The sequence below is a fragment of the Saccostrea echinata genome, unplaced genomic scaffold (assembly GCF_033153115.1).
Source record: "Saccostrea echinata isolate AGI-Se365-2 ecotype Australia unplaced genomic scaffold, CSIRO_AGI_Sech_v1 ptg000012l, whole genome shotgun sequence".
Taxonomy (NCBI): domain Eukaryota; kingdom Metazoa; phylum Mollusca; class Bivalvia; order Ostreida; family Ostreidae; genus Saccostrea; species Saccostrea echinata.
This window is the reverse complement of record NW_026889761.1, coordinates 8,494,964-8,522,299: the sequence shown is the minus strand read 5'-3', so window position 1 is coordinate 8,522,299 and position 27,336 is coordinate 8,494,964. Positions and strand designations below refer to the sequence as shown.

Sequence of the window (27,336 nt, the reverse complement as noted above, 5' to 3'; positions counted from 1 at the left end):
TATGATATTGAAGATTGTGTATATACAAATGACATTTTCATACAATATTATATTTTGTACCACTACGTCTTAAATTTTTGTTTAATTAATTATCTGTGTGTGTGTTGTTATTGTTGTTGTTGTTGTTGTTGTTGTTGTTGTTGTGTGTGTGTGTGTGTGTGAGGGTGTGTGTGTGTGTGTGTATGTGAGAGAGAGAGAGAGAATCAAGTGAACTTTAGATCCGAAGGGTCAAGTATTTAAATACATTAAAGATGTATTGCATTTTATTTTAAACATGATAACTTAATAAACTATTATGTATAATACTTTACTTTTTAAAGACTTATTTACTTATTCATGTTCTTAATGAAATTTAGGCGCGCTGGGGGTGTATGCACACTGTAAATTTCAATAAACGACCAACGGCCGACTGCTTTTAAGGCAAAAATAGGATTCCGCAGGAGTCGGCAGTTCATCGGTCGTTGTCTTTCCCGATTTTGACTTCTTTTTTCGTCGGCCGACAAATTTTGTGTCTGTCGGGCCAAGTTATATTTATTTCTGCGTCGGTGGCCGATTCCTTCGATTGATTGATTGATCATATTTTGTTTTACGTCACGTTCGAGAATTTCTCACTTATATAGAGACGTCACCATATACCGGTGAAGGGCTTCAAATTAAGACTTTTACTTGGCACTCAGAGCCATTGAGCAGTGAGGGCTCTTTATCGTGCCAAGGCCTACCGTGATATGGGGCCTAGGTTTTTAAGATCTCATCCGAAGGACCAGCAACTTTCACTTTAAAGTGCCCAGCGCTTGGCGAAGGAACAGTTACTACCTATTTTTATCGACTCAGGTCAGTCGCGGCAGTGAATCGAACACACGACCTTCCGATCACAGAGCGACCGCTCTACCGACTGAGCTACTGTGACGGTTCATTCAACTGAAGCAGTCGTTGAACACTATATTCAGAAGATCGCTGAGACGTTGGGTAGATGCTGCGGGTCCTCCAACAATCGGTCGGAATGTTAGATCCTGTGGATTTTTGCAAATAATGTATTCCGAGTTTTGCTTTTGTATAGCTTCTTTGATTAATTTTGATTTGTGAATTTTAGTAGTCCATTGAAACAACTTTCCTTAAAATCAAAGTCAGTTACAAAACCTTCCTGCTTTTCTGTTAATGCTGAGGAGTGTTTATGTAACAATTTATTAACTTTTTGCACGGTTATTTTATCCTGGTTTTCAGTAACTTCTGTGTAGAATTCTGTATTGTAAAACATCTGTATTATCTTTGTTTCATAGTAATCTGCGTCCATAATAACCACGGCTCCATCTTCATCGGCTTCTTTAATGATGATAGTTTCATCGTTTGCTAGTGATCTCAAAGCTTTCTCCTCTCTTTTAGACAAGTTCTTTCTTACTGATTTAGGATTTGTAGTATCCAGTGGTAGACTTTGAAGAGTTTCACAAACCGTGTCTAATATATTATTTCGTCCTTTTTTGGGATTGAAATTAGACTTATTTCTAACTATATCCTTCGGTTCACTAGAATCCGATTCATCACTCTATGCGTTGTTGAAGTATTCTGCTAGTCGTAATCTACGTGTGTATTCTTTAATGTCTTTTTAATTCTTGCTTATTACTATTCGCAAAACTCGGAATACATTGTTTGTGAAAATTCACAGGATGTAACATTCCGACCGATTGTTGGAGGACCCGCAGCACCTACCCAGCAGCAATTTACTAGATATAGTGTTGAAACCTCTCTGCCAACACGTTAAAAGTTTTGCCCTAGACGATTTAGATTTTTTACGACATCTACCTAACCAAATCGATTATGACACAAAACTCGTATGTAGTGTATTTATTCACCAATATAACCAGTACCCTGGGAATCAAGGCTCTGGATTGCAAATTACAGAAATGAAATTGACAACCGATTTACAAAAGAGTTTTTATTAGAAGTCACAGAATTAGTTTTAAAGAACAATGTGTTTACTTTTAATGAAAAATATTTTCATCAAGTGAAAGGTAAAGCCATGGGTACCAAAATGGTCCCCAAATATGCAACTCTTACCCGTGGATATCTAGAAGAAGCACTGTATGAAAAGCCAGTGAACAATTCGATGAAGAATTTGGCGAATATCTTAAGAGAAACTGGAAAGGTTATCTAGATGAGTGTTTTATTATATGAAAAAAAAGATGATTCAGATTTGAGCATTTTAAATGATATCTTAAATGAATTAGACCCAGATATTAAATTTACAATGGAAAAAAAGTTCCACTCATTTACCATTTTTAGATGTATTAATCTGTAAGGAAAGCAAAATTTCTACAGATATATTTTCTAAAAGTACTGATACTCATCAGTATTTGCATTTTGGTTTTTTCAATCACGACACATTAAAATAGCAATACCATACAACCTAGCCCGAAGAATATGCACAATAGTCAGTGAGGAGGAAACCAGAAAACAACGACTGGATGAATTGAAAACATATCTCATAGACCAACATTATCCTTTAAACTTAATTAACGATGGCATCAGGAAAGCAAAGGAACTAGATAGGCAAGAATTAATTAATCCAACTGCTAAGGATGTAGAAGAAATTAAAATATTACCACTAGTCACAACTTACAACCCTTACAACCAAGATATTACTCCTATCGTTCAACATCTCAACAAAATCCTCAAAACAGATGAAGAAATGTCAAGTGTTTTATCAAAATTTAAATTATAAACAGCAAAAAGCAGCCAAAACCTCAGAAGAATGCTCTGTCCTTCCAAAATTAGGAAATCTACGAAGTCCGTGACGAAGTGTAAAAAACCAGCGATGTGGACATGTCCTTTTTTAAGACAAGAAACGTCATTTAATTTCAAAGGAAAAAGTTTCTTTAAAAATTCGGACATGACATGCGAGTCCAAAAATTTAACATATGTTATTACTTGCGGAGGATGTAGCCAATTCTACATCGGTGAAATGGGAACCACATTGAGAGCTAGAATCCGGGTGCATAAACAACAAGTCCCCAAGTGCCATGGAGGAGTAAGCATCCCCTGCCGACCGGTCACACCCGCCGTGTGCTCCTTGTCATGATCGGGAAATAACGGAAAAATCCGTCGACAATTCAGTGTGTAAATAATGACCTAACAATTAGTATAAAAACGTATGTCAGCATTTGACTCAATGATAAATTGTATTTGCTGACAAGGTCATTGTATCGACAATAGAACTTACGAAATGATGAATTTAAACGAGACTGCTGAAATTCTTGTTTCATCAACTTGTTTGTCAATAATTTACCTCGTTTTAGAAATTGTACATACGTAGAGCATGCTCTTGCATATCGAATTAAATGAGAGATATAAAACCCGTATGCAGGTGTTGAAGGTATATTGCTGCATAAGTAAGGGAAGTTGACTGAAAAGTTAAAGTCATCACGTTTATCATAAAGCTTGGTTGTTAGATTACCATTAACGTCTTTTTCAAGTAAAATATCCAAATATGAAACAGATGTGTCAGACTCTGTGGTATCTTTTATCTCAAGCTCACCGGGATATATCGTATCGACATAAGAATGGAAATAACCATTGTTAATTGACAATACGTCGTCGGTGTATTAAATGGTGTATTAAAGAAATATGTGTCTTTTTGAGACGCTTTCCTCTGATTCTGTTTTATTTAGATCTTTCATAAGCAAAATTAAGAAAAAGGCCAATGGTACACAACACTCAATTGAGTAATGAAAAAGGTGAAGATAACGAACAGAAGTCGATCTCAAAAAATCTATAAACAATACAAATCTGTGAAAAGGGCATAAACACGGACCCCCGGAAATTCCAGAGGAAGGATCAGGTGCCTACGAGGAGTAAGCATGCCCTGTCGATCTTAGTCCTGCTGTCCTTCAGATTTCCCTTCTCTTCATTCCATTGAAATGTTGTGATTTGATTTTGTAGTCCCACCCCAACTCGAACGGTTTCTGAATCAATACAGCATGGAAATGCTTCAATATGACTCAATATGGAGAAGAAATTCGTTTGTATACATGGATTACATGCATTATGTAAAACTTGTTCCCGGATGAAAGCTCCATTGGTTAAGAAAAAAAAAGAATCCAAAGAACTTGGAAATGTTTGAAAATTAATAATTTTATTGTATGGTTAAGATTTCCCCCTATATATTCCCATGTGAAAAATCCTAGTATATATCCCTCACTGTGCTTCAAACCAAGTCCCTGAACACTGATTTGAATATGCACTTTCTAAAGATACTTGCATATTAATATCACTAATCATGGCCCTGCTGTTCTTGAGAAGACTTTATCCTATGTGTATATATATATTTTAAGTAAAACTTGGATCCCCTATCGTGGCCCATCCTAACCCATGATTTGAACAATTTAGAATCTTCACTATGTCAGGGAACTTGCACACAGGTTTCATTTTTTTCCTGGCCCAGTAGTTCTTCCAAAGCTTTTTACAGATTTTTCACTAACATTGTATATATTTCCATGTAAATCTGTGATCCCCTATTGTTCCACCCTTAACCGAGGGGGGGGGGAGGGGGGGGGGAAGGGTGATTTGAACAATTTAGAATCAACAGTATATTTTTCTAGCACAGTGATTCTTAAGTTTTAATAACCAACCTACTTTTCCATTGTCTTGATTTTCTCCTCTTTGAAGGGGACATGCCCCTTTATTTGATCTTAACCCCAAGGATACTTTGTCACATTTTTGTTGTCAAGGTCTGTTTTAACATTAAGCTACACCTCCAGTGCAATTTTTGTACAACCCAGTTCAAATCTTTTAATGACTAAATCTCCTTTACATTTATAATTAAAGAAAACCATTAAAATTATGAGAAATTATTTTATTTCAAGTTTCGAACAAAGATATAAAATGCAGTCTGAGTGTGGAGAAGAAAGTAGCTTTATAGAGTTGGTAATGACTCTTAGTCTTGAAACTGAACTAGAAAAACATTCAAAAATAGGATAAAATAATCAATACAGTGTACAAGAATTTGAGATGCAAAACATTGAAGCAAAACTAATACTTTACTATTACAAAGTAGACATATTCTAATTATAGTATATACTAAAATCAGAGATATGATAGTGAAGGTTATGACAGTCAGGGTTATATATTCATTTCTGTCAAGGTCACAAATTGGTATTTAAGTTCCGTTCACATTGATTCATCACTGGTGTCCTCTACAAAGACAGATAATTGTGCCGGTTCGGAACTGACCTGGTCAGGATCAACAGCGGACTCTGTCTTGTTTTCTTTCTTATCCTGTTCCTGGGCTGCTGTGGAAGAATGTAATCTTCCACCAATTGATGTCCTCTTCTTTTCTTTGCCTTTTGGTGAAATGGGTAGATTTTCACCCACATATCTCCTACCAGAAGGACCAGCTGACAAAACTCTGGATGCAGAATGTCCATTTTCTCTCCCCCTTAAACTTGGTGTCAATCTTCTATTTTGAGACAAATGGCTTTGGTCATATGCAGCTGGAACGAGTGGCTGAAAAGTTGTTTTTCTATGACGCTGATAAAATTTCTTAATATTCTGCATTGCATTTTCTGAATGATAGCTGAGATTCTGAAATAAATGAAGTGGTGTACGCTGATGTTCATGCATTTGAAATTAGGCCTGTATGTATTGCATCTCTTTACACTTATGTCAAATACCAGTATTAGAAATTAAGATTTCAGATAATTATGATTTCTTCAATATTTACTTACTGGGGGAGGATGTACAAAAGACTGATCATCTATTTCCACAGCATGTGATGGGTAGTTGACATTCTGAAAAATACATACCCGGTTGACTATGCTGTTAAGCAGAGTGAGCAAAGGAAGACAATTTCATGTAAATAAAACTCAATTATAGCAAGTTATTAGTTATATCTGTATAACTTGTATCTGTTAAACTAAAACAGATTCAGGATAAATAAGGAATTTGCAATATATGTTTCCTTCCAGTTTGAGTACTGAATATGTTTAGGGAAGTATAAAATATAACTTTGGATTATTTTAATTTTTTTTGATGAATTGAATTCAAATATAAATATTTATAAAAATGATGTCAGTTCAATATTTTCAATTTTGACATCTTTAAAAATTTGTAATGAAAGACGTAAATATTTTTTTTATTCTCTACAGGATGCAAAATTAATTTGCTATATTCATATATTCGTTATATCAGTTTGTTGTAAATGCAAAATTTTACATGGAATTAATTGTTAAGATTTTTGCCGAGTGATCCAAAAAACTTTGCTTTACCCATAAATTCCCAAATCTATGTTTGTGCTAAATGAGTTTTACTTTATTATAAATGATCAGTTTTATTTCTTAAAAATCAATCCCCATTCAAAATATGAGTTAATAAAAGTTCATCATGAAAAGATTATCATTGCTAAAAAGCTCATATCAACAATATTCTTGTAAGACAGAAACATGTCATCCAATTCAAGATTTCTAAGACTTATGATTTATGCACTTTTTACTTACTGGTGGAGGATGTACAAAAGACTGATCATCTTCAATAAATGAAGTTTCGATGCCACCATCTTTATCAAATATTGTTTCATCATCAGAGGCAGAAACAGCTTGATCATTACATTCTTTTTTGGTAAATGCCCAAAACACCCCCTCTTCTTGGACCTGCATAAACAAATACAATTTTCATAAATGACTTTTTAAGTTATTTATTTCATAAATCAAGAAAATGTTATCATAATATTTATATACAAAAACCTAATGGGTAACAGTTGCCAAATGCCACAATGCATTTTTTTATTGTTTATTTACTCCTTTGTTAAACATAACCAATCTGTATATTAAATCCACCTCCTAACCCTTTACAATCGCCTCTACAGACCAATACACTCGCTTGTTTTGAATTTTCTGCCATCTGACAAAAATTCAAAACAAGCGCCGTAATTGGTCCGTAGAGATGATTGTAAAGGGTTAGGAGGTAGATTTAATATACAGATCGGTTAAATATATGTCTAGAATTAGGGAGTGAAAGTAGTTGATTGACCAATGCTGGAAAGTGGAGAAATTCTCCTCAACCATGCACAGAAAATCTTGTGCCGTAAATTGCACAATATTTACATTACGGGATCTGTAGTGTTATGGTCAAATACTAAAATATAAAACCATAACGCTTAAGTTCTGCAGCTAGGTGGTGTACTGTACATGTATCTGTAAAACAGTGCACCTTAGACTGAAAAACCACAAAACAATATCAATATTTGTTAGGATTTTTACAGATTTTATAATTTCCGGCTAAGGTATTCTTAAACAAATGTTCAAACAACCCAAGTCATTTTTAAATTTACTATTTCCTCCTTATATTTAATTAGAAATGGACAATATGTTCCTCTTCAATCAAATATTACTTTTTGGCAAGTTAAGCTGAAATTAGCTGCCTTGAAAATGTGTTTTACAAACAACACAAAAATGGGAAGATTAAAACAAAGTCAAGGCTAAATGCTAGAAATTAAATATTTAAAGACTGCTATTTTTCCATTTTTACTTACTGGTGGAGGATGCACAAAAGATGGATCGTCGTACATTGAAGAATTTTCAGTGTCATCATCCTCTTCATCATATCTTTCATTCTTCGCCTCTTCAGCAGAATCCTCATCTTTGGAAAAATCACGACTCCCATCCTCATCTTCAGAATATGCCTGATTATCATATTCATCTCTGGGAATATCTTGGCCATCAACTTGTTCTTCAGAAAAGGAGTCACTATCATCTTCATCAAATGCCTGATTCACAAATTCATGCTGGGAAATAGCCTGATTATCATAATCATCTCCAGCTATAGGTTGACAAGTGTCCTCACTACGAGAAACTGCCCGGAAAACTTTTTTTTGTGCATCCTAGGTAACAATATTTAGTTTATAATGCATGCATAAATCAATTGTGATATAATGGAACTAAAGGTTTTACAAACAGCCCTGACTTACTGGGAAAGGAGGTTGTACATTGAAGTGGACAAAATTCTCTCCCTCTTGAAATGGCTGTTCCTGAAAGATGAAATACAAATCTTTGTTGATACATGTACCCGCATATAATTATTTATCTAAAAATTACTTTATTAATTACCAATTACTTTTGACATTTTTTTTATTTATCCTTCAAAGCTCAACTTACCAATTCCTCTTCTGATTCTGTAATGTCACCTGAAAAGAAATATTTACTGGTTTAATAAAAGGTTATAAAGTATATACTGACAGAATAGTTGTATTTTTTTTTCTTGAAAGCCACTTTTGAACAAAATGTCCAAGTATAATTTTTATCACCAAAAATGTTCACATGACATGACTGTCGGGCTCAGTGATACATTTGTTTTGCAACATAATAAGAGAAGTACCTTGTTTCCCAATGTCGAAAAATGTTATTATGGCGGAAATGCTTTCACAGAGATCTAGATGATCTAAGGCAGTATTGTAACATAGAGATTACATTTATCATTAACTAGTTGCTACAAGGCATTACGACAAAATAAAAAAAAACCCTCCATGATAAATTCATTTAGCAGCATCTCTAGAATTTCTCCCTAAATATATCCTTTATGTTTCAATTCAAGAATTGTCATTGTTGAACGTATATTTTCAAGAGGTGTCATTTGAATACTGAAGAATTACGTTGGAAAAAAAGTAATTTATAATACTACACGCATACCTTCATACAAATATTGTTTCAGGTCATGTTTTTATTATCATTATAAAAAGTTGTACAGGCCACAAAGCTTTTCAAAAATTGAAATAAACCTGTGTGCAGATAATTTCTCATACTAACAACTAAGGAAATAAATATTCAAATTTTTCAAATGATGACAGCAAGGATTTGGACTAAACAATAGCTATATTTTTTTTCCTTAAAGGCTCTTACATTGTCTACGGATTTCTCCGTTATTACCCGGTCATGACAAGGAGCACACGGCGGGTGTGACCGGTAGGCAGGGGATGCTCACTCCTCCATGGCACCTGATCCCACCTCTAAATTTTGAGGTCCGTGTTTGCTCTGCTTCAAATTTGTATTGTTTCATTGGACTTTCGAGATTGAATACTATTCGTTATCTTCATATTTGCTTTTAATAGTGAACAGTTTAATATTAATATTCTGTGCAACTTACCTTGACTTTCTTCTAATATGCTTGGACTAGATGCTTCAGAAGAGCTTTTTCTACAAAATAAACAAGTCAAAGAATTAATAACTTATATAGAATCAAATGAAGGAAATTAATGTTTCTAACATGTCTAAGTAGAAACATAGTTAGAAAGCTTATAAGTACATGTATAACCCTGAAGAAAATTTCATACCAACAGCAATTAAATACATCTAAAGTACATCTAAAGTGCAACTTAACTTTTTATATTTTTCTTTCTTACCAAAAGAAAAAATATGATAATATTATTTTTCCAGCAATAATAATTTGACATTCAATGACACATTTCACAGAAACAACTACTGTAAATCACTTTTTTATTCACGAGAATATTATTTTCGCGTAATTATGCAATACAGACTACTCACGGAAAATTTCATTTACGCAAATTTTTTTTATTGGAAATGATTATACACAATAATAATCACAATTTGTAAACATTTTGTCTTACTAATTAATACAAAATTTGGTGATCTTCAGTAAAATGTAGCATTCTACTTACTTTAAAACATACTTCTTACTGAAAAAAGATATGGAGAAAAATGAAAATTCTGTATTATAAATTGATAGAAATTCTATTATCAATATCATACAATATATTGATTGTAGTAGGAGAATAACAAATTATGTAAACTCAGACTGATAGTAAAAAAAAGGAGATGGGATGAGAAGGGAGAGCTTCATCAGCTGTTATTTCATACAAGTATAGCTGAACTTCGGTATCTCGAACACTGATGTCTTGAATACCATGGATATCTCAAAGTGACATTATTCTTTGAGTATTTTACCTTGGATGTCTCATATATATTGAAGTTTTTCCTCAGCCCCATTTTGTTCGAGATAACGAGGTTTGACTGTATTTCAAAGCACACTAAACAGTTTCTGCTAGCTTAGTGGAAAAAAAATGTTCAATAACTGACGTATTTTCTTTATTTAGTGCTGATACTGTATATGTATATCAAAGTTTGATAAAACTTTATTGTTTAGGATAATTGCAGGTGACATGTTCCTTGGACAGTCTATAAATAAGTACTCACACTCTCTGCTTCCTGTATCTATAAACAGCTACACCAATCAACGCCAGGATAAAGATCACTATCAACACACTGACCACTATCATCCATATGACTATTTCACAGTTAGGGTTCTCTAAAGGACAGGCACAGTGGTAGCTGTCTTGGTTATTGTAACAGACAAATGGATGTTCACAGGGGTCACTGAGACACTCATTGATGTCCTCTGTACAGTATCTACCCTGATATCCCTCCGTACACTGACATCTGTAGTAGGCATCAAAGCTGTGGGTCCTGTGGGTGTCATTACAGGGGTAGATTCCTGTGGCTGTAAATTTGAATGCAAATTAGTATTACAAGTATATCTTAAACCCCCCCCCCCTCCCAAGAAAAAACCCAACATCCTTTTTATGCAATTGCAATGAATTCTGAAATTCAATAATATAACTCATGGTTTATGCAAAATGTCATAATTTAAAGTAAGCAGAAGGCATGAACCATTAAAATTGTTCTGCGAAACCAGAATTTTGCTCTCAGCAACATGCATGATAAGAAAAAAAGGCTAACTGACAATGATCAAGACAAACCTTGACAAGTTCCACTGTTGTGACAAGGCATCTCCATTATTCCAAATTTAATGTTCAGAGGAGACGAGGTTCCACTAGAGCTGTCCTCAAAATAGAAACTTAAAGTATAATTGCCAAACTGATTCCTGGGCTGAATAAACTCAATGACATATGTCAGCCAAGACAATGCAGAAGCTGGGTGTGGTAGATTTCTGGAAAAGTCTGCACATGGCATCATGGTAGGCTAAAGAAAAAAGAACATATATTCAATTTAGTAAAAGAATTAACAAGCTAATTCGGGGAATTCATGTCCTCAGCTTAAGGACAAACATAGAAGACCTAAAAATGCAGAAAGAGAAAGAAAAGAATTGACCTTGACCTTTCGCCTTTTGACTTTTCACCTTTTTGCCTGGAAAGGATTCTTTAAATTAGAGTAATTATCTCTGTTTTATTGTATAAGCTCAAAGAGAACTATAGAGACTCCATTTTCAATCGAATCCATTTTATGCAACATATACATGAATTTCTAACCTTTGACCCTAAAATTAATAGAGGTCTTCTTTAAGTCATAGGTAGTTATACAATTTCCTTGCAAAAGCTCAGATACCTAAAATTAACCTCAATATGCAAGATATAGATATAAATTTTGGACCTTGATCTTTGCAAGTCAAAATCAATAGGAGTCTTCTTGAATTCATGTAAGAAAAGTGCATTTCCATACTTGACACTAATATTATAAGATTGTTACTTAGCTTATTATCTTACCAATTTCTGTATAGAGGGTTATTTTCGCCCTTTCATACTTGCCCCGTTTTAATTTCGCCCAGTCACAGTTTTGTTTAAGAAATTATACTTTTTCTTTGAATTTGCCCCGTCTTAAATTCGCCCACTTGTGTCTAGGGCAAAAGGGGTGAAAATAAAAAGGGGGCAAAAATTTCCCTGTATACAGTGTATACAGTATACATCTGTGGTGCATTCAAACTCGATTGTGTCAGGATGACAAAGGTAAAAAGTACTATAAAAGAAATGTTTCAAGTCCTCAGCTTTGCATAATTCATTGAATTATGGAGAAGGTCTGTGACTAGGTAGGTATTTGATATTGTAAAACCCTGAAACCTACCCATACTTTGTCTGTGCTATTACAATCTGCATTGAAATGAGGCACTTGTTTACTTTCCTCAGTCACAGAAATGCTCAAATTAAGGGGATTAGATATGATTAGTTTCAGTGTATCACTTTTCTCAACATCATAAGCTCCAACTCTGGCCTTCCAGTGTCCTCTTTTAATGGCAGTAAAGTCATTGATAGCTTCTAGTAACACCTACAAAGCAAGTAAAAATATATGCATTTCCAACATTTTCATTTATAAGTTTGTGAAATTTTCTTCTTGTTAATTAAACCAATCCATCCACAACGTATTTGTTGATAGAATAAGCAAATAGTGATAATGTCATCCTTATTTGATGACAAAATGTCAGATATTAAATTTTTTGTAATTAAATGTAAAGAAACTAACATTTACCCTTGAAGTTCAATTTCATTCATATGCATGTACATCACATGTAGTACAAACTGCTTCCAGATATAAACAAACTCATTATCAAATATTAACATTTAGTTTAAAATGCATATACATGTACATACTACAACATCCTCTGTTGAATCTTCACTCAGTAGTGATGAACCATTCAGTGTCAATAACACAGTTGGAGGATCATTGATGGGCTGGATATGAATATTGATGGCCACTTTCATGCTGGCTGCTGGAATTTCTGGGTTTGTTTGATTTTCAATCAGCAGTATGTCAATTTTTTCATCACCAGAGCAGTCCACACATGGAGTATAAATCAGGCTAAAGAAAAAAAAACTAGAATGAGTTTCCTGCATATCATTAAAATGGCACATTTTTCTTTCTCAATTATCAAATAAATGACTGTTTTAATTCACTTGAATACAGCATGATAGAAATTTTTGTATATTTTCTAGAAGGAAGACAAAAGAAAACACATCTAAGTTACAAAAAAATTAAAAGATGCAATGATTATCCAGTGGCAATCAGAAAAAAAAAACACTCACAATCCATTATCTGACAGAAAGACATCTCCATTCAAAGTTCCATTTATAAGGGAAAAGATGATGTGATCTCCCTCTTCATCCACAGCTGAGAGCTTGTAATGTAGAGTCCCTTTAAATAAAATTCACGATGCCTAAATTGTTTTTTTAATCATTTTCATTTTTGTTGACTTTTTTATTGATCTTAATGTTAATTTCAGTGAACAAATATATACTAAACAGTATCTTTAATTTTCTTCTATAAATTCTAAACAATACTCTTACAATTTAATACTCACATTGTTTTCTCTGAATAATTCTTTCATTATTAAATGAGAACTTTCCTATGCATGAAAATTACTGGAATAAGCAAAATTAAGTGAAAGCTACCTGAGTCTTCCATTATGTAAACCTCTGTTTGACTGTCTAATTTAGGTGCTGAGTTCTGAATGGATGCCTTGGTTAAAGATAGAATGAACATGGTCTCCTTGCCAAAGTAATTAATCGTCTCTGTCGTAGTTCTTTTCCTCCTAGACACCACGGATTTATCAATTTCATTTTTTGCCCAAGTATTACACACCTGCAACATGCACATCATAAATTAATACAAAACATTCTCAAATTTGAGTGGATCAGAAATACTTGGTTTAAGAAGTACAATTCCAGAAATATTTAAAACATTCATTATTTGGGAAAAGCAATACATTTTGTCGACAGGTAAGAGATGCTGGGACGTAGTCTTAATTTTTTTTTTATTGATAGAAGTTTCATAGTACCTTAACAGACATGGTTTGTTTGGCAGCATCATATTTTTCTTGCTCTTCTGGAGGGAGATGTTTACAGGTCCTGCTGGAAACCTCCCAATACTGCATAACTGCAACAAAATTAAACACATTGTTAATTTTGCACTTTTTCCGTTAAAGTGGTTGTTTGAAACAATTTGTGCTCAGATCTTAATTCTATACTGAAGGAGTTGGGTAAGGGTGGGGAGTACCTAGTAGATGTAGATGTATGACACAAATAATGTTAGTAAGGATAAAAAAAATGCACTATATTTATGCTGATACCTCTTCAATAGTGTACCTCTATCATCAAATGTTTGCAATAAATACCATGGAAAGGGTTGCATTTCGTAATGTCACAACAGGAGATGTTACTGTTAGTCCTCCATGCATAACAGCCAGTTTTCATAAACCATTGTAAATATATTTCATACTTAGTACAATGTCCTATGTTATTCCAAACATACTGACCTGGGTTCCAGTGCAGTAGCATTGTTCTGTTTCCTGTGGTTACAGATCCCACACTGTCTGGGTATGTGATGACCATTGGACCTGGCATTGGAACATTACCAAGAGGAACCACAGAGAAAGCAAAGCTCTGTCCATAAATCCTACAACCAAATGGTCAAATTATGTTTTCATAACTGTCCAGTATTGATTTCATAATGAAGACCCACTATTTTGTTTTAATTTAAAGAAACAACAACATCAGATTCTTGGATGAAATTTAGGTTACTATGGATGTTCTGGCCACAAAAAAGTTCTGTTTTCAATTATTTAGTAGGCAAGGATGCAAGTTTGTTAAATTAGGATTAAATGAGGATTAGTTTAGCGTCCTATCTTGTACTTGTATGTAAAGCAGGGGATCACCCTGGACGTTGGTGTTATTGTCATCACTTTTGCTAACGAAGAAATTAAATATGCATCAACAACATCACCAAGAAGCTGTTAAGTGCAAATTTGTAGCTTATATGTCCTTATATCTACATCCAAAAAATATATTTTTTCCTTTATACTTCTTATGAAAACTACTTCCCTTAATCAACCATTAATGCTTACTAGTAAGCAATATTATAGAAAGAATGGCAGTGTTCATTTTTTCTATGGGAAACCACAAATATGTTTCTAATTGAAAAGTTATAAGTAGAAAATGCACAATACTTCTTATGTAATAAAGACTTCATGAAAATTTTATTAAATTGCAGTAAATGTAAAAAGTATTAGCTTACAAAAATTTGAAAATATCCGAAGATAAGACTTTCACATTTAGAGCATTAATTTACAAGTACTAACTTGCATATTATAAAGTTCTGCTAAACAAGAAAAATTGTGTAAATTAATGCTTTTGTGTAAATCTAACTCATACTGTACATGTACATGCATTCATATATGTTGTTTTGCAGAACCTCTCCATTAGTTTCAGAAACATTCCATAAATCCAAATCTCTGCCAAACTATTTTGTAAACAGATACTGATTTAAATTTGATGGCTTCTTGCCTAATATATTAGAAACTGCAAAATGACCTTTTGTAAAGCAGTCTGTCCACCATATCCATGGATGTTGCTGGATTCTGTATGTATGATACAAAATCTATAGAGGCATCAGAGCGGTAGTCTTTTGTGAGATCAGAGTCACTCAGCTTGGTTACAATAATCGTCTGACCATTGGCTAGTCCTATAAGGTGCAAAAAAGTTAATCACATCTGCAATATACTTATTTGGGGTTGTGTATAAAAACTACAGTGGACAAGAGGGGCATTGTGTGTTGATGACAATCTTTCTTGTGATCAACAATTTTGCTGTAAAGGACTTACCACTTGGTGTCTGTATGTCTAGTTCTGCTACTGCTCGTTTTCTGCTGGTAATTGATAATGTCTCCTCTATGGCACTACCATTGGTAGATGTAGCTACTACAGAATCACTGTTGGTGATGACCACTGCTCCCAGACTCTTGTTGTTACACAACATTGCTTCATTACACAGTCGCAAGGTCACAAACAACTGCTGACCCACTGGCATTGTAAAACTATTAGAAGAGGAGTTGGTTATGTTGGTGAAATCTTGGTATCTTTTTAATTCAGACAGTTTTCTGACTTCATTTCCATCAATCCAAAGAGATCCATTCTTGATTTCTGCCGATCCAGACATATTGTAGCCAACCCAGGTACATGGAAAGATATCATCTGTTTCTAACTCAGATCCAACACAAAGATCTGCAAAAGATTTTACAGTTTCTCTCAGAAATACATGTAGAAACAAAAACTATAAATGTTGATTGGAAAGCAGAGACATCAGGAGCCCAGCAGAGTATTATAATAATGATTTTGAAAAATTTTTACCAGAAATTTGTACATGTAGGAGTGGTGCCAAATTCTATCTTCTTCTTTTAGAATTTAGTATATATAAAACTGTTTTCTTGAGAAGTGCTAGAGATATGATAAAAGTTTCCATACATGTATATGTTTATACTGACCATTTTGCCTCAACTTCAGAAATGTTGTTTTTCTTAAATTATCCTTTCCCAATATTTCCTTGATTTATCATGCCATGACATCACAGAATTTTAATGGACAAAAAATACAGATGGTCATATTGTTTCAGTGGAATGTGCACAATGACACAATGAAATGAAGATTCTGTGAAAGCCTCAGATTTTATTCAGTGGTATAGGAGGAGTTGAACATAAGAAATGGGTAGCCCCTATATAATAGAAAGAATGGCAGTGCCCACGTTTTGCTTTGGGCAGCCTCAAATATCTGTCTTATCGAAACGAGAAAAAAATATTTGCACACTAGCACAATGTAGCAAAGGTTCTGTGAGTCTCTTTAAATCGTATTCAATGGTATAGGAGTTGCAGATAAGAACTTGGTACCTCCAATGTTATAGAAAGAATGGTAGTGTCCATGTTTTGCTGTGGTAAATCTCAAATATCTGTCTGATTAAAAAAAAAATTGGAGGTGCACAATGGCACTACAGAATAAAGATTCTGTGAAAGTCTCATTTAATCTTTTTATTTAGTGGTATAGAAGGAGTTGTGGATAACAGAAGGATACCCCAATATTGTAGAGGAATGACTGTGCTAAATTTTAGTCAGTGGTATAAGAGTTGCAGATAAGAGTTTGGTACTCCTAAGTGTTACAGTTGACCCCCACCACTACAAACCCCCACTTTTCCAATTTGGAGGTATAAATATGGTGCACTCCAAACAACTTACCATATCTGTTTACAGATGGATCTTCAGACTTGGTGAAAGTGAATCCTACAGAGGTGGGGTCCTGTTGCTGGAGGGAATCCTTAGGGTAGACATCTTCAGTGAAGTGAGAAGTACCTGGTATAGTAGTGTTAACCCTGTCAACATCTGGAGGGATGAGCTTCACAATGACACCTGGAGAAAATTCAAAATAAAGTCTTTGCACAGAAGAGGTATTGAAATACCAGTCGTATAATAGAATCTGACTTATACTACCTCCAGTGTCTATGTAGGTTGCATTCAGCCCTGCGCCATTGGAACATATGAAGCTTGCGTAGTATGTCTGGTTATCTTTTAAGACTCCACCCAATTCACTGTTGATTCCTGTAATATTTTGTCCAGTGGCTGTAAAGTTCTGAATGTCTGTTTCTCCTGGTGAGGTTCCTATGGCCCAGAAGTTTTCCTTGAAAATGAAATCAAATATTCTCTTAAAAATGTCTTAATTTTCAATATTTTTTCTTCAAGAAAAAACCTACCCCTCTTTCCAAAATAAATAAATAAATAAAAGATCATGGTTCAATATATCTAGCAGGTCAGTATTTTGCATACCACAATTTCACTTTCTTTGTCTTCACATTTCCAAATACATTTTATTGTATCATTAGATTTCTGAAATTTGACAGGTGTATTCGCCCCTTGTCCTACATCATAGTAGAAGAATCCATTTGTCATGACATCTGGGTCAAACACAGGAGGTGTGTCATCCACATAGAAACCATTTGAAGAGGCTACAGCAGTGTTTCCCGATCCTGTTACACCCCTCACTGGAAACAAATAAAATATTTTAGTCCAAAATCTAGGATTGGGGTGGGGTTGAATTGGGTATATAAATATCTATATACAGAAACTGGGCAGACCTAACTCAAGTAGGATGTATTTGAAACTGAAAGAAAGGTCTTCTCACAAGGAATGTATATAAAAAATATGAAAGCCCTAGCACCAACTATTCAAAAGTTATGGTAAAGTTTGAAGTTTAAAATTTTGCAAAAGTAGATCAGACTCCAAGATCAAGAGGTCAAATATGTTGGTATCCAAAGAAAGATTTTGTCACAGGAAATACATAAAATTCTGCAGAAGTAGGTCAAACTCCAAGATAAAGGTAGATATTCATAAATCATTGATTGTCCTGCACAAGGCGGTTACAAGCATCTGTCAATTCAAAATCCAAATGATTTATGAATCCTTGAATGGTTGCATGGTCTCTTTAACAAATGAAGTTTCTCAGGAATGACACTCCTAAAGAACTTGAATCTGCATGTCAGTTAGCAATACACATCTGGAGGTTAATCAACCTGGTTACATACTGAATAGTCCCCCCCCCCCCCCAACTCAAATTAATTTTACAAACTACAGATCAATTAAACATATATACCTGTAAGATAGTATGAAATTATTTGTTGACTCTCATGACCTGTTTCATTCACAGTCATTTTCTTTGATGGCAAGGTGATATTGGAAAGAGTAAATGTTTTCTGAACACTTTGGGCAATGGTGCAACCAATTTCACAGCCAAATCTGGAACATTCTCCTTTACATGGAATGCAAGGTTGATCAATCTGGAAGAAAAAATGTTTATTTAGTAATTGTACTTTTCCCCAAAAAAAGACTGTTTTTTTTTAATTTAAAAGTCTACCTCTCGAAATTGTACAACATCTGTGGCCAGTGATTCTGTGCCTACTCCAGCCTCATACTTCATGATAGGATTAGTGAATCCAATGAACTGTTGACCATATCTACACAGAGTTCCTACAGGGGGTGGCATCTCTAGTGCTGACACAGAGGCTCTAGCTGACCAAACACTGAACTTGTCCGCGTGTTCTGGCATCTGGTTCAGTCGTTTAAACACATGGATGAACAACAAAGCATCCGTGGACAAATGAGGTACATCACAAATCTCATTTAGGAAATTGTCTTCCATGTAAACCAGCATACAAATAACAGTCTAGAAATTAAAAACATGTTACAATAGTTTTTTAATTATCTTTTTTCCAATAAAAAAAAATGGAAGAAAACTTGAGCATGCCAAAGAACATATTTTCAGAAGTGATTCTTTCATTCTTACAGAAGTGGCTTCCTCATTTTTCACAACAAAGTCCACTTTATAGTTGTAGAAACCTTTGCCTGGGTCAATATCAACATCTGTTGCCAATTTCCTCATTCTGCTTGTGTCATTGAAATATCTGCACCAAGATACTATGAATGCACTTGTATTGGTTTTTGGGTTGCCTTTAAGTAAAATAAAAAAGCATCAACACCACCTTATTTACGTGGCAATTTAATGCATCTTAAGAGGTAGAAATATTTGTTTTCCACACAGCCATATACTTATCTTTCGGAATATATGTTATTTCAATGACCTGAATAAATCTGGACGCCACAAGAATTCTGAGCTATTTTAGTTGAAAGATCTGGTTTGTCAATAACACTTGTTCCTTGCTTGTCTACAACATCATAAGGTGGGAAGGTGATGTTGTCTGGAACTGAGGTGGTAGTTGGAGCAGGAGTTGTGCTGAAGGTTTCATTCAGGTAAAATCCTTGGTTAAGAAGGTAACTGGTGCAATTACAACCTTCACACCACTACAAACAGAAATTTTCAGAAATTCCTAATGCAAAGAATAATTCTAGCTAAGATCTAGAGGAGTGTCTAATAAATATAATCTAGATAATAGTATATAAAAAAATAATGGTGCATGTAAAGAAGTATACCTCTGGAATAGGATTAACAAAGCAACAGCCACAATTCACAAACTCTTCTTCCAGCTGATACTTGTAGGTAGAGATGCCTTCCTCGGGTCCATCCCAAAACAGTATCTCTGTCACAGCCTCTGCATCCTGACTAGCAGCTTGTAGTCTTACCTGAAGTCAGAGGATGTGGAAATTAACTTTTTATCACATAACTTATTGCAACTCTAGGATTTTGCTTTTTCTTGTTTCAATACATTATCTATTGAAGCGCTGTTACTTTTTTAAACATACCTTGTATGTCCCTCCATTATAGAGCTCAGCTTTTCTATAAATAGCACCGGCTCCCATAATATCTCTGTTTGTAGAATCTTTGGTGAGGACCAATTTGAGGTCCACTTTGTCCTCAACAGGAGCTGGTATCACATATTTGTCCTCATACTTAATTCTCCAGGCTTCTCCATCTGGGTCCAACATTCCAAGTTTATTTAGTTCTTTCCATGTTTTGTCCTTCATCGAAATCTCACGATTTGGACAGGCATGTTGCAAGAGATTTGGATTGGCAAAATGTAAGAAAGTTCCTATTGTAAACAAATAATGATATAAAACAATTGTTTTCTCCCATTACATAATAAGTTTATCTGTCCACTTATAAAGAGTCTTCAACTAGGAGTAAACTATCGACTTCTGATATACCATGGATGGATCTATGACTGGATCTTTTATTAAACCAAATAAGCAATGACTTACCAATGACTTACCAAGCCTTTCTCATATATCAAGACTAATTTATATGAATCAAGAGATAAAAGTACAGTAAGGTTGAACTTCGTTATCTCGAACACTGATATCTCAAATACTATGGATATGTTGAAGTGATTTGGAAGTCCCAACCACATATTCTTGAAGTTTTTTACACTCAATATCTTAAATCAGCTGATATCTTGAAGTTTTTTCTCGGCCCCATCAAGTTTTAGTAAACAAGGTTTGACTGTATCTATAAATTATTAGTAGAAAGTTTTCATCAAAATTTACCATCAACAGAGTGTGGATTAGAAAACCACAGTCGATCACTCTGAAAATCCAAGCCATCTTTGACAACTCCTGGAGTGGGAAGTGTGAAGTCTATCAGAATGGTTGGAGACTGTTTTACAATAGACAGACCAGCGCAGTTTGTGACTCGTAACTTCACAAAATAAGGCACTCTCTCCTACAACAAAACGTAATTTATTAGGATCCAGAAGATGGTAAAATTTGTTTCCATATTTACAAATAAAATAGAGACAGATGTATTAAGTCAAAGCATTTGTTTTTCCTTATTTTTTTTATTCTTCATAGCTTTCACATTGTGGACTGTTAGCAGATTATTAAAACAAGAGGCCGAAGGGCCTTAATGGTCACCTGAGTACAAAACAATACTGTAAAGGATCCACAGAAGTATAAAATACACCCCCACCAAATAAAAACTGATAGATGACTCAGGTGACCTAAAAATTCTCAATATGATCCTAACCTCAAGTTCCTGATCTACCAGCTGATAGAAGGAGTAGTTACTACTGAGTGTTATCCAGTCATTGACCAAAACAGTTTCACTGTCTCTGTAGCAGGTCTTGTTCTTCCATAAGGATACTTCAAATTTAGAAATCCCCGACTCCAGATCCTTGAAATCTTTCCATGTTACATTTATACTACTGTTGTCTGTAGAATAGGCTACACTCTGTAAACAATTTAAAAATGTCACTTCAACTTTACTGTTGTTATATACAAATATCATTAATATGGCAAAAGTTTTTGCTTGTTAAAATAACATGCTTGGATATATAATCAAAGAAATTACATTTCCTGGAATAAGAAATATAATATATAAACAGATAAACATGTTGACTGTCTCCTAATGATTGGTGTCGGCATATAAGAGTTTCTGGAATTCTTAAATATCTTCATGTATATCTGGGAAAAAGCTGCTAAGAATGTACACATACCATATCATACCACGGTCCAGTTCTAATGCTTCCCATTTCTGGAGCAGTGATATCTACCAGAAACTCTGAGTAGGTCATTTCACAAGATCCAGACTTATCAGTACCTGGAATGATTAAGGTATTTCTACGCTGTTGCAACAAAATTTTATTCAGCAATCTACGTATTATTTGTGTTTAGATTTATGGTCAATACATACCCATGACACAAATATAATAGGTTTTCCCATGTTCCAGACCCAGTCCAGTAACTTTGGTGTATGTGTCCTGTCCCTGATTTGTCACATCCAAAATGGAAAACAAAGCCTTTCTCTCCTGCTCTGGTACATTGCCACCATCAATCTAAAAGTCAGTTCGATAAAATTAATTACAATCACCTTAGAAGGATTAAACGCATTTTCTGTAAATAATCATGTACTTACATATTCTTTACAGTTGGTTGAATTAGCCTCTGTATGATTTGAAATGGCTATATAGTACATCAAGATACCAAGTTTGGAAGTAAACCCTTCATACTGTACTTCAACTTCAGATGCACTGGGGACACAAGCACCAGGACTTAATATTGTTCCCACTAAACATAGAGAATTGTTCTTTGATTGCATATAAATGTAGTAAATATTTATGGAGTAACTTCTTTTTTTCTGAGAGTGTCTCATCAATCTTTGAACTTAGGTAAAAAATCACCTGTTACTCCACCATCATATCCCACATAAAACCCATTGGATGTCACCAATGTTCTGGAAAAAGATTTACTGATAGCATATACAGAGAAGTAGTACACAGCAATGCCAGGAGTCAGGTCAAGGTCATAGAAGGTCACTGAGGTGTTGGTCCCCACATTAGTGTATGGTACCACATTGTCTCTAGTCTTGTTGAAGCGGCGGTCAGTTCCCAGTGCCACTAAGTAGTAAGCCACCTGTTGGCTTCCATCTTGTGCCTCAAGCTTGTTCTTGTCTATTTGTATTCCTGGATTGCCTGTAGAAAAAGTCCTGAGATGTATTCTAAAGTTCATGTAAAAAAATCCAGATTTTCTAGTATCTTCATTTACTATATAAAATAAAGGTTAATTTCATAAGGTTTATTCAATTAAAATATCAGCAGCAGTCTTTAAGAAGGATGAGTAATTCTTGTCTCCTAAATAATATAAAATTCAGTTAATAAAGTCCTTTTATTGGCAGTCATTTGCTAGGATGCACAATGTCATTCATATTTAATGGGATTTAAGAAATATCCAGATATACATGGAACTTATGATCAGCATAAAACATTTTTTGGGTGATGGTGGTCTGATTTTACAAATTTAATATCAAACAGTCAGAAACCCAAGCAATTCATATGTCTGCTCTGACAAGTAGGATTTTTTTCTACATCCATACACTGTACCACTAGTAACCAGTTCTTAAAAACAGATGAATAGACATGTAATAATTCTGGGGTTAGATCGCTTACCAAACTTCTATTTATCAGAATAGCCACCTTACATTTTTCTGAACATCTAAAAAACCATGCTTTATATACAAATACATACCACTTTCTATATCAACCTGAATTACAGCATTTGTGGGTAGTCCAAAACCATTCCAATTAGCTGACACGGTAGATTTTGTTGGTTGATAATTCAGGTCATAGCCATCAATGTCTCCATCATACACTTTGCCTGGCAGCAGTGGAGTTTCTTGGATTGTTACTCCATTAGATCGCATTGTGTACTGAAATCCTATGGCATTTGTGACCCTCACTAAGTTTATGTAGGTTTCCAAGTTCTTCATGAACAATCCATCATTCAGTCCAAATGTTTTCACTTTAAGAAATGAATAAATGAACTAGAGTTCCTTTATTTAGGACTTCATCCAACATATCTTGACTTTTTAATGTATCACATGTTAAAATCTTAGATAAACACAAAAAGGTGTTTTTTACAAACACAAACAAGAGGCCCATGGGCCTTATAGGTCACCTGAGTATCATGCAACAACTTTGCCACAATTAAATTGGAATCACATTTTAGACCAGATCAGGCCATGGAATTCACAATTTCGAAAGAGGCACAGTTGCTCATCATAACTTTACATTTAGTAAGCTTACTTAATACCCACAAAGAGAGCAGAGGATTATCAAAGAATTAATGCATTTTCACTATGTAATCATTAGAGCCCTGCCCTAACACCAGAACCCTGACCCAGTGGCCATAAAATTCACAATATAGGAAGAGGCATCCTTACATATCATAACTATACTCTTAGTTCATTGGCTTAATACAAAGGAGAAAAGACAATTGTCAAAGAATTATTGCTTTTTTACTATGTAATCATTAAAGCCCCCCCCCCACCCTAAAACCAGAACCCCTGACCAGGAGCCATGAAATTCATAATATAGGAAGAGGCACCCTTACTCATCATAACTATGCATTCAGTTTGTTTGCCCTGGATCAGAGAAGATTTTTAAAGAAATAATGCATTTTCACTATATATTCAACAGAGCCCTACCCTAACACTAGAACCCCTGACCCTGAGGCCATGAAATTGGTTCAGTGGTTCCAGAGAAGAAGCTGAAAATGTTCAAATATTAACGCATGACATGATGCAACTATTAACTTTAAAAGTTGCTTCTTTTAAATCCAGCACTAATTTTGATTTAAAGCATACATGAAGGTAAAAAGACAGTACTAGTGATACAGTACGACATTTTACCAAAATGCGAGATGCTTTTCAATTCAGAAAACACAGAGCTCAAGCTTGTCTACCTGAGATTTTCATACAAAAGATGTATCTAATACTAATGCATGAAATATATAGAATATATAAAATTGGTAGGTAGGCAAGCTTGTGCTTTGTGTGTTCTGAAATGAAATGTGCTTTAAAATTGATGAAAATTTGAATAAAAATGAAATAAAATCAGAAATTGGCATATTTTGTAACCTTCCTGTGACATTTAGGAATCAATACTCATGTCATAACAGGGATGACTACAGGTTTCTGATCATAAACTATTGGATAATTCTTAGAGATACCCAAAACCAGCTAGGGGCCAAAAAGGGTCTTAGCCAACCTTGTCCTTTATTCATCAAGAGGCCCAAGGGCCTTAAGGGTCACCTGAGTATGATACAACAATTTAAAGGATGCATAGAGTATAAAATGAACTGAAAGGTGAAACTTTGTTGCCAAAAAACAAGAAAAATAGGGTGATCATGATCAACAAAATAATTGGTCTTAATATTCATTAACAGTTTATAAATTATGTTCTATAAATCTGAGCCCCATTTATCACTATCACCATACAGTATATTAACAAATTATCAATGCTTCTGTACTATTTTAATCCTTTGTTGAAATTTCTTACATTGGCCTCTCTTGGTCCTTGATGAACATTTAATAAGACAAGTTATTTTTGTCTCATTTTTATTTATCTACTACTTACAAGTCTATCTGATCATTAAAACTATGAAAGTACTTTTTGTATTATACAATAAAAGTTTTTGCATAATTATCTTATTCTATTTACCTTTCAAGTACATTATTTACAGTGATAAATTATCAAAAGTAAATGGCAAACGGGAATAACTCCTCTCAATAGAATACAAAATAATGGAGCCCTGGCCAGGACCAGAACACTTGACCAAATGGTCCAGATGTTCAAAAATCTGGTAAAAATAATCTTCCTTATTAAAACTTTTACTCTTTTTGCCTCTGATATGCCCAGGTGCGGAGAAGATTTTTAAAGAAATAACACATTTTTACTACAGATTCACTATATTATCAATAGAGCCCCCCCCCCCCCCCAACACCAGAGCTTCTGACCCTGGGACCATAAGTTTGCTCATCATAACTAATCACTTTGTTTATCTGCTTAATACCAAGGAGCAAACAGGATTATTTAATAGAATTAATGCATTTTTACTATATTATCAAGAGCCCCACCCTCACACCAGCACATCTGACCCAGGGGTCATGAAATCCACTACTCTGGAAGAAGCACTCTTGCTCATCATAACTATACACTTAGCTTCATAGCTTTTTTAACCAGAAGCAGAAAGGAATATTTTCAAATAAATTTTGCTTTTTTACTTTATAATGAATAGAAGCCCCCCCCCCCCCCGAACCCTTAAATCTGGGGTCATAAAATTCACAATTTTGGAAGAGGCATCCTTGCCTATCATAACAATGTACTTAGTTTGTTTAAACAATACCCAGGGGCAGAGAAGAAGATTTTCAAAGAAATAATTCACCTTCACTACAGGATTTATATAGCCCCGCCCTAGCACCAGAACTTCTGTCCCTGGGGCCATGAATTTCACAATTTTGGAAGAGGCATCCTTGCTTATCAAAACTATGTATTTAATTTGTTTCAATAATACCCAGGAGCAGAGAAGTAGATTTTCAAAGAATTAAGGCATTTTCACTATATAATCAATAGAGCCCTGCCCTAACACCAGAACCCCTGCCCCTGGGGCCATGAAATTCACAATTTTGAAAGAGGCACTCTTGCTCATCATAACTATGTACTTAGTTACTTTATTTAATACCCAGGAGCAGAGAAGAAGATTTTCAAAGAATTAATGCATTTTCACTATATAATCAATAGAGCCCCACCCTAACACCAGAACCCCTGCCCCTGGGGCCATGAAATTCACAATTTTGGAAGAGGCACTCTTGCTCATCATAACTATGTACTTAGTTACTGTATTTAATACCCAGGAGTAGAGAAGAAGCCTTTCAATGAATTAATGCATTTTCACTATATAATCAAAAGAGCCCCGCCCTAACACCAGAACCCCTGACCCTGGGGCCATGAAATTCACAATTTTGGAAGAGGCACTTTTGCTTATCATAACTATGTACTTAGTTACTGTAGTTAATACCCAGGAGCAGAGAAGAAGATTTTCAAAGAAGTAATGCATTTTCACTATATAATCAATAGAGCCCCACCCTTACACCAGAACCCCTGCCCCTGGGGCCATGAAATTCACAATTTTGAAAGAGGCACTCTTGCTCATCATAACTATGTACTTAGTTACTGTATTTAATACCCAGGAGCAGAGAAGAAGATTTTCAAAGAACTAATGCATTTTCACTATATAATCAATAGAGCCCCGCCCTAACACCAGAACCCTTGACCCTGGGGCCATGAATTTCACAATTTTGGAAGAGGCACTCTTACTCATCATAACTATATACTTAGTTAGTTTATTTAATACCCAGGAGCAGAGAAGAAGATTTTCAAAGAAATAATGCACTTTCACTATATAATCTATATAACCCCTCCCTAGCACCAGAACCCCTGACCCTGGGGCCATGAATTTCACAATTTTGGTAGAGGGGTCAATGCTTATTACAATCATGCCAACAGTTTGACTGCTTGATGTCCAGGAGTAAAGAAGAAGATTTTTAAAGATTGCATTAATTTTGGTGGTTTTAGCCCCACCCCTCAGGCTCCAGGGGTCAGGGATCATGAAATTCACAATTTTTGTTCCCCTTCACCCATAGATGCTATATGCCAAATTTGGTTGAAATTGGTTGAGCGGTTTCAGAGAAGAAGCTAAAAATGTTCAAATGTTAACACACATCGCACGACGCACGACGCACGCCGACGGACAAAAACGGATAGCAATAGGTCACCTGAGTGACTCAGGTGACCTAAAAAGGTCCTTAAGCTTACATCCCATATCCAAGAAACTGGAAACTTCGAGTCCATCGATTCTTTTGATGGCCCACTCATATTTCACAACTGGACAGGGGTCACCTGACATATCCCAGCCTGCCTGTATTGTATTGGGACTTGTCTGAAAATCTCTGAAACAGGAAAGTAATTCTTGTATATTGAACAGTCAGAGGAACATTTTGGTTCATTAT

At 34.8% G+C, this 27,336-nt stretch overlaps 1 protein-coding gene across 1 annotated transcript in view; it reads right to left on the bottom strand.

Moving 5' to 3' along the window:
- Window positions 1–4,831: 4,831 nt before the first annotated feature.
- LOC133184959 (uncharacterized) overlaps window positions 4,832–27,336 on the bottom strand; it is a 226,303-nt gene continuing 203,798 nt past the window's right edge. Inside the window, exons 186-220 of the mRNA XM_061320024.1 lie at window positions 27,143–27,276; window positions 23,016–23,288; window positions 22,172–22,462; window positions 21,907–22,058; window positions 21,685–21,826; window positions 21,488–21,591; window positions 21,019–21,222; window positions 20,541–20,715; window positions 19,800–20,086; window positions 19,530–19,679; window positions 19,181–19,400; window positions 18,886–19,049; window positions 18,457–18,765; window positions 18,196–18,379; window positions 17,373–17,587; window positions 17,040–17,226; window positions 16,788–16,958; window positions 15,388–15,786; window positions 15,098–15,248; window positions 14,044–14,183; window positions 13,567–13,664; window positions 13,181–13,370; window positions 12,815–12,923; window positions 12,383–12,590; window positions 11,859–12,059; window positions 10,760–10,982; window positions 10,197–10,500; window positions 9,662–9,679; window positions 9,127–9,176; window positions 8,142–8,170; window positions 7,955–8,014; window positions 7,520–7,867; window positions 6,486–6,638; window positions 5,718–5,780; window positions 4,832–5,574 (exon numbers count right to left, since the gene is read on the bottom strand). Coding sequence (XP_061176008.1) covers window positions 5,161–5,574; window positions 5,718–5,780; window positions 6,486–6,638; window positions 7,520–7,867; window positions 7,955–8,014; window positions 8,142–8,170; window positions 9,127–9,176; window positions 9,662–9,679; window positions 10,197–10,500; window positions 10,760–10,982; window positions 11,859–12,059; window positions 12,383–12,590; window positions 12,815–12,923; window positions 13,181–13,370; window positions 13,567–13,664; window positions 14,044–14,183; window positions 15,098–15,248; window positions 15,388–15,786; window positions 16,788–16,958; window positions 17,040–17,226; window positions 17,373–17,587; window positions 18,196–18,379; window positions 18,457–18,765; window positions 18,886–19,049; window positions 19,181–19,400; window positions 19,530–19,679; window positions 19,800–20,086; window positions 20,541–20,715; window positions 21,019–21,222; window positions 21,488–21,591; window positions 21,685–21,826; window positions 21,907–22,058; window positions 22,172–22,462; window positions 23,016–23,288; window positions 27,143–27,276 — 6,520 coding nt within the window. The 3' untranslated portion in view covers window positions 4,832–5,160. The remainder of the gene's footprint in view (window positions 5,575–5,717; window positions 5,781–6,485; window positions 6,639–7,519; window positions 7,868–7,954; window positions 8,015–8,141; window positions 8,171–9,126; window positions 9,177–9,661; window positions 9,680–10,196; window positions 10,501–10,759; window positions 10,983–11,858; window positions 12,060–12,382; window positions 12,591–12,814; window positions 12,924–13,180; window positions 13,371–13,566; window positions 13,665–14,043; window positions 14,184–15,097; window positions 15,249–15,387; window positions 15,787–16,787; window positions 16,959–17,039; window positions 17,227–17,372; window positions 17,588–18,195; window positions 18,380–18,456; window positions 18,766–18,885; window positions 19,050–19,180; window positions 19,401–19,529; window positions 19,680–19,799; window positions 20,087–20,540; window positions 20,716–21,018; window positions 21,223–21,487; window positions 21,592–21,684; window positions 21,827–21,906; window positions 22,059–22,171; window positions 22,463–23,015; window positions 23,289–27,142; window positions 27,277–27,336) is intronic.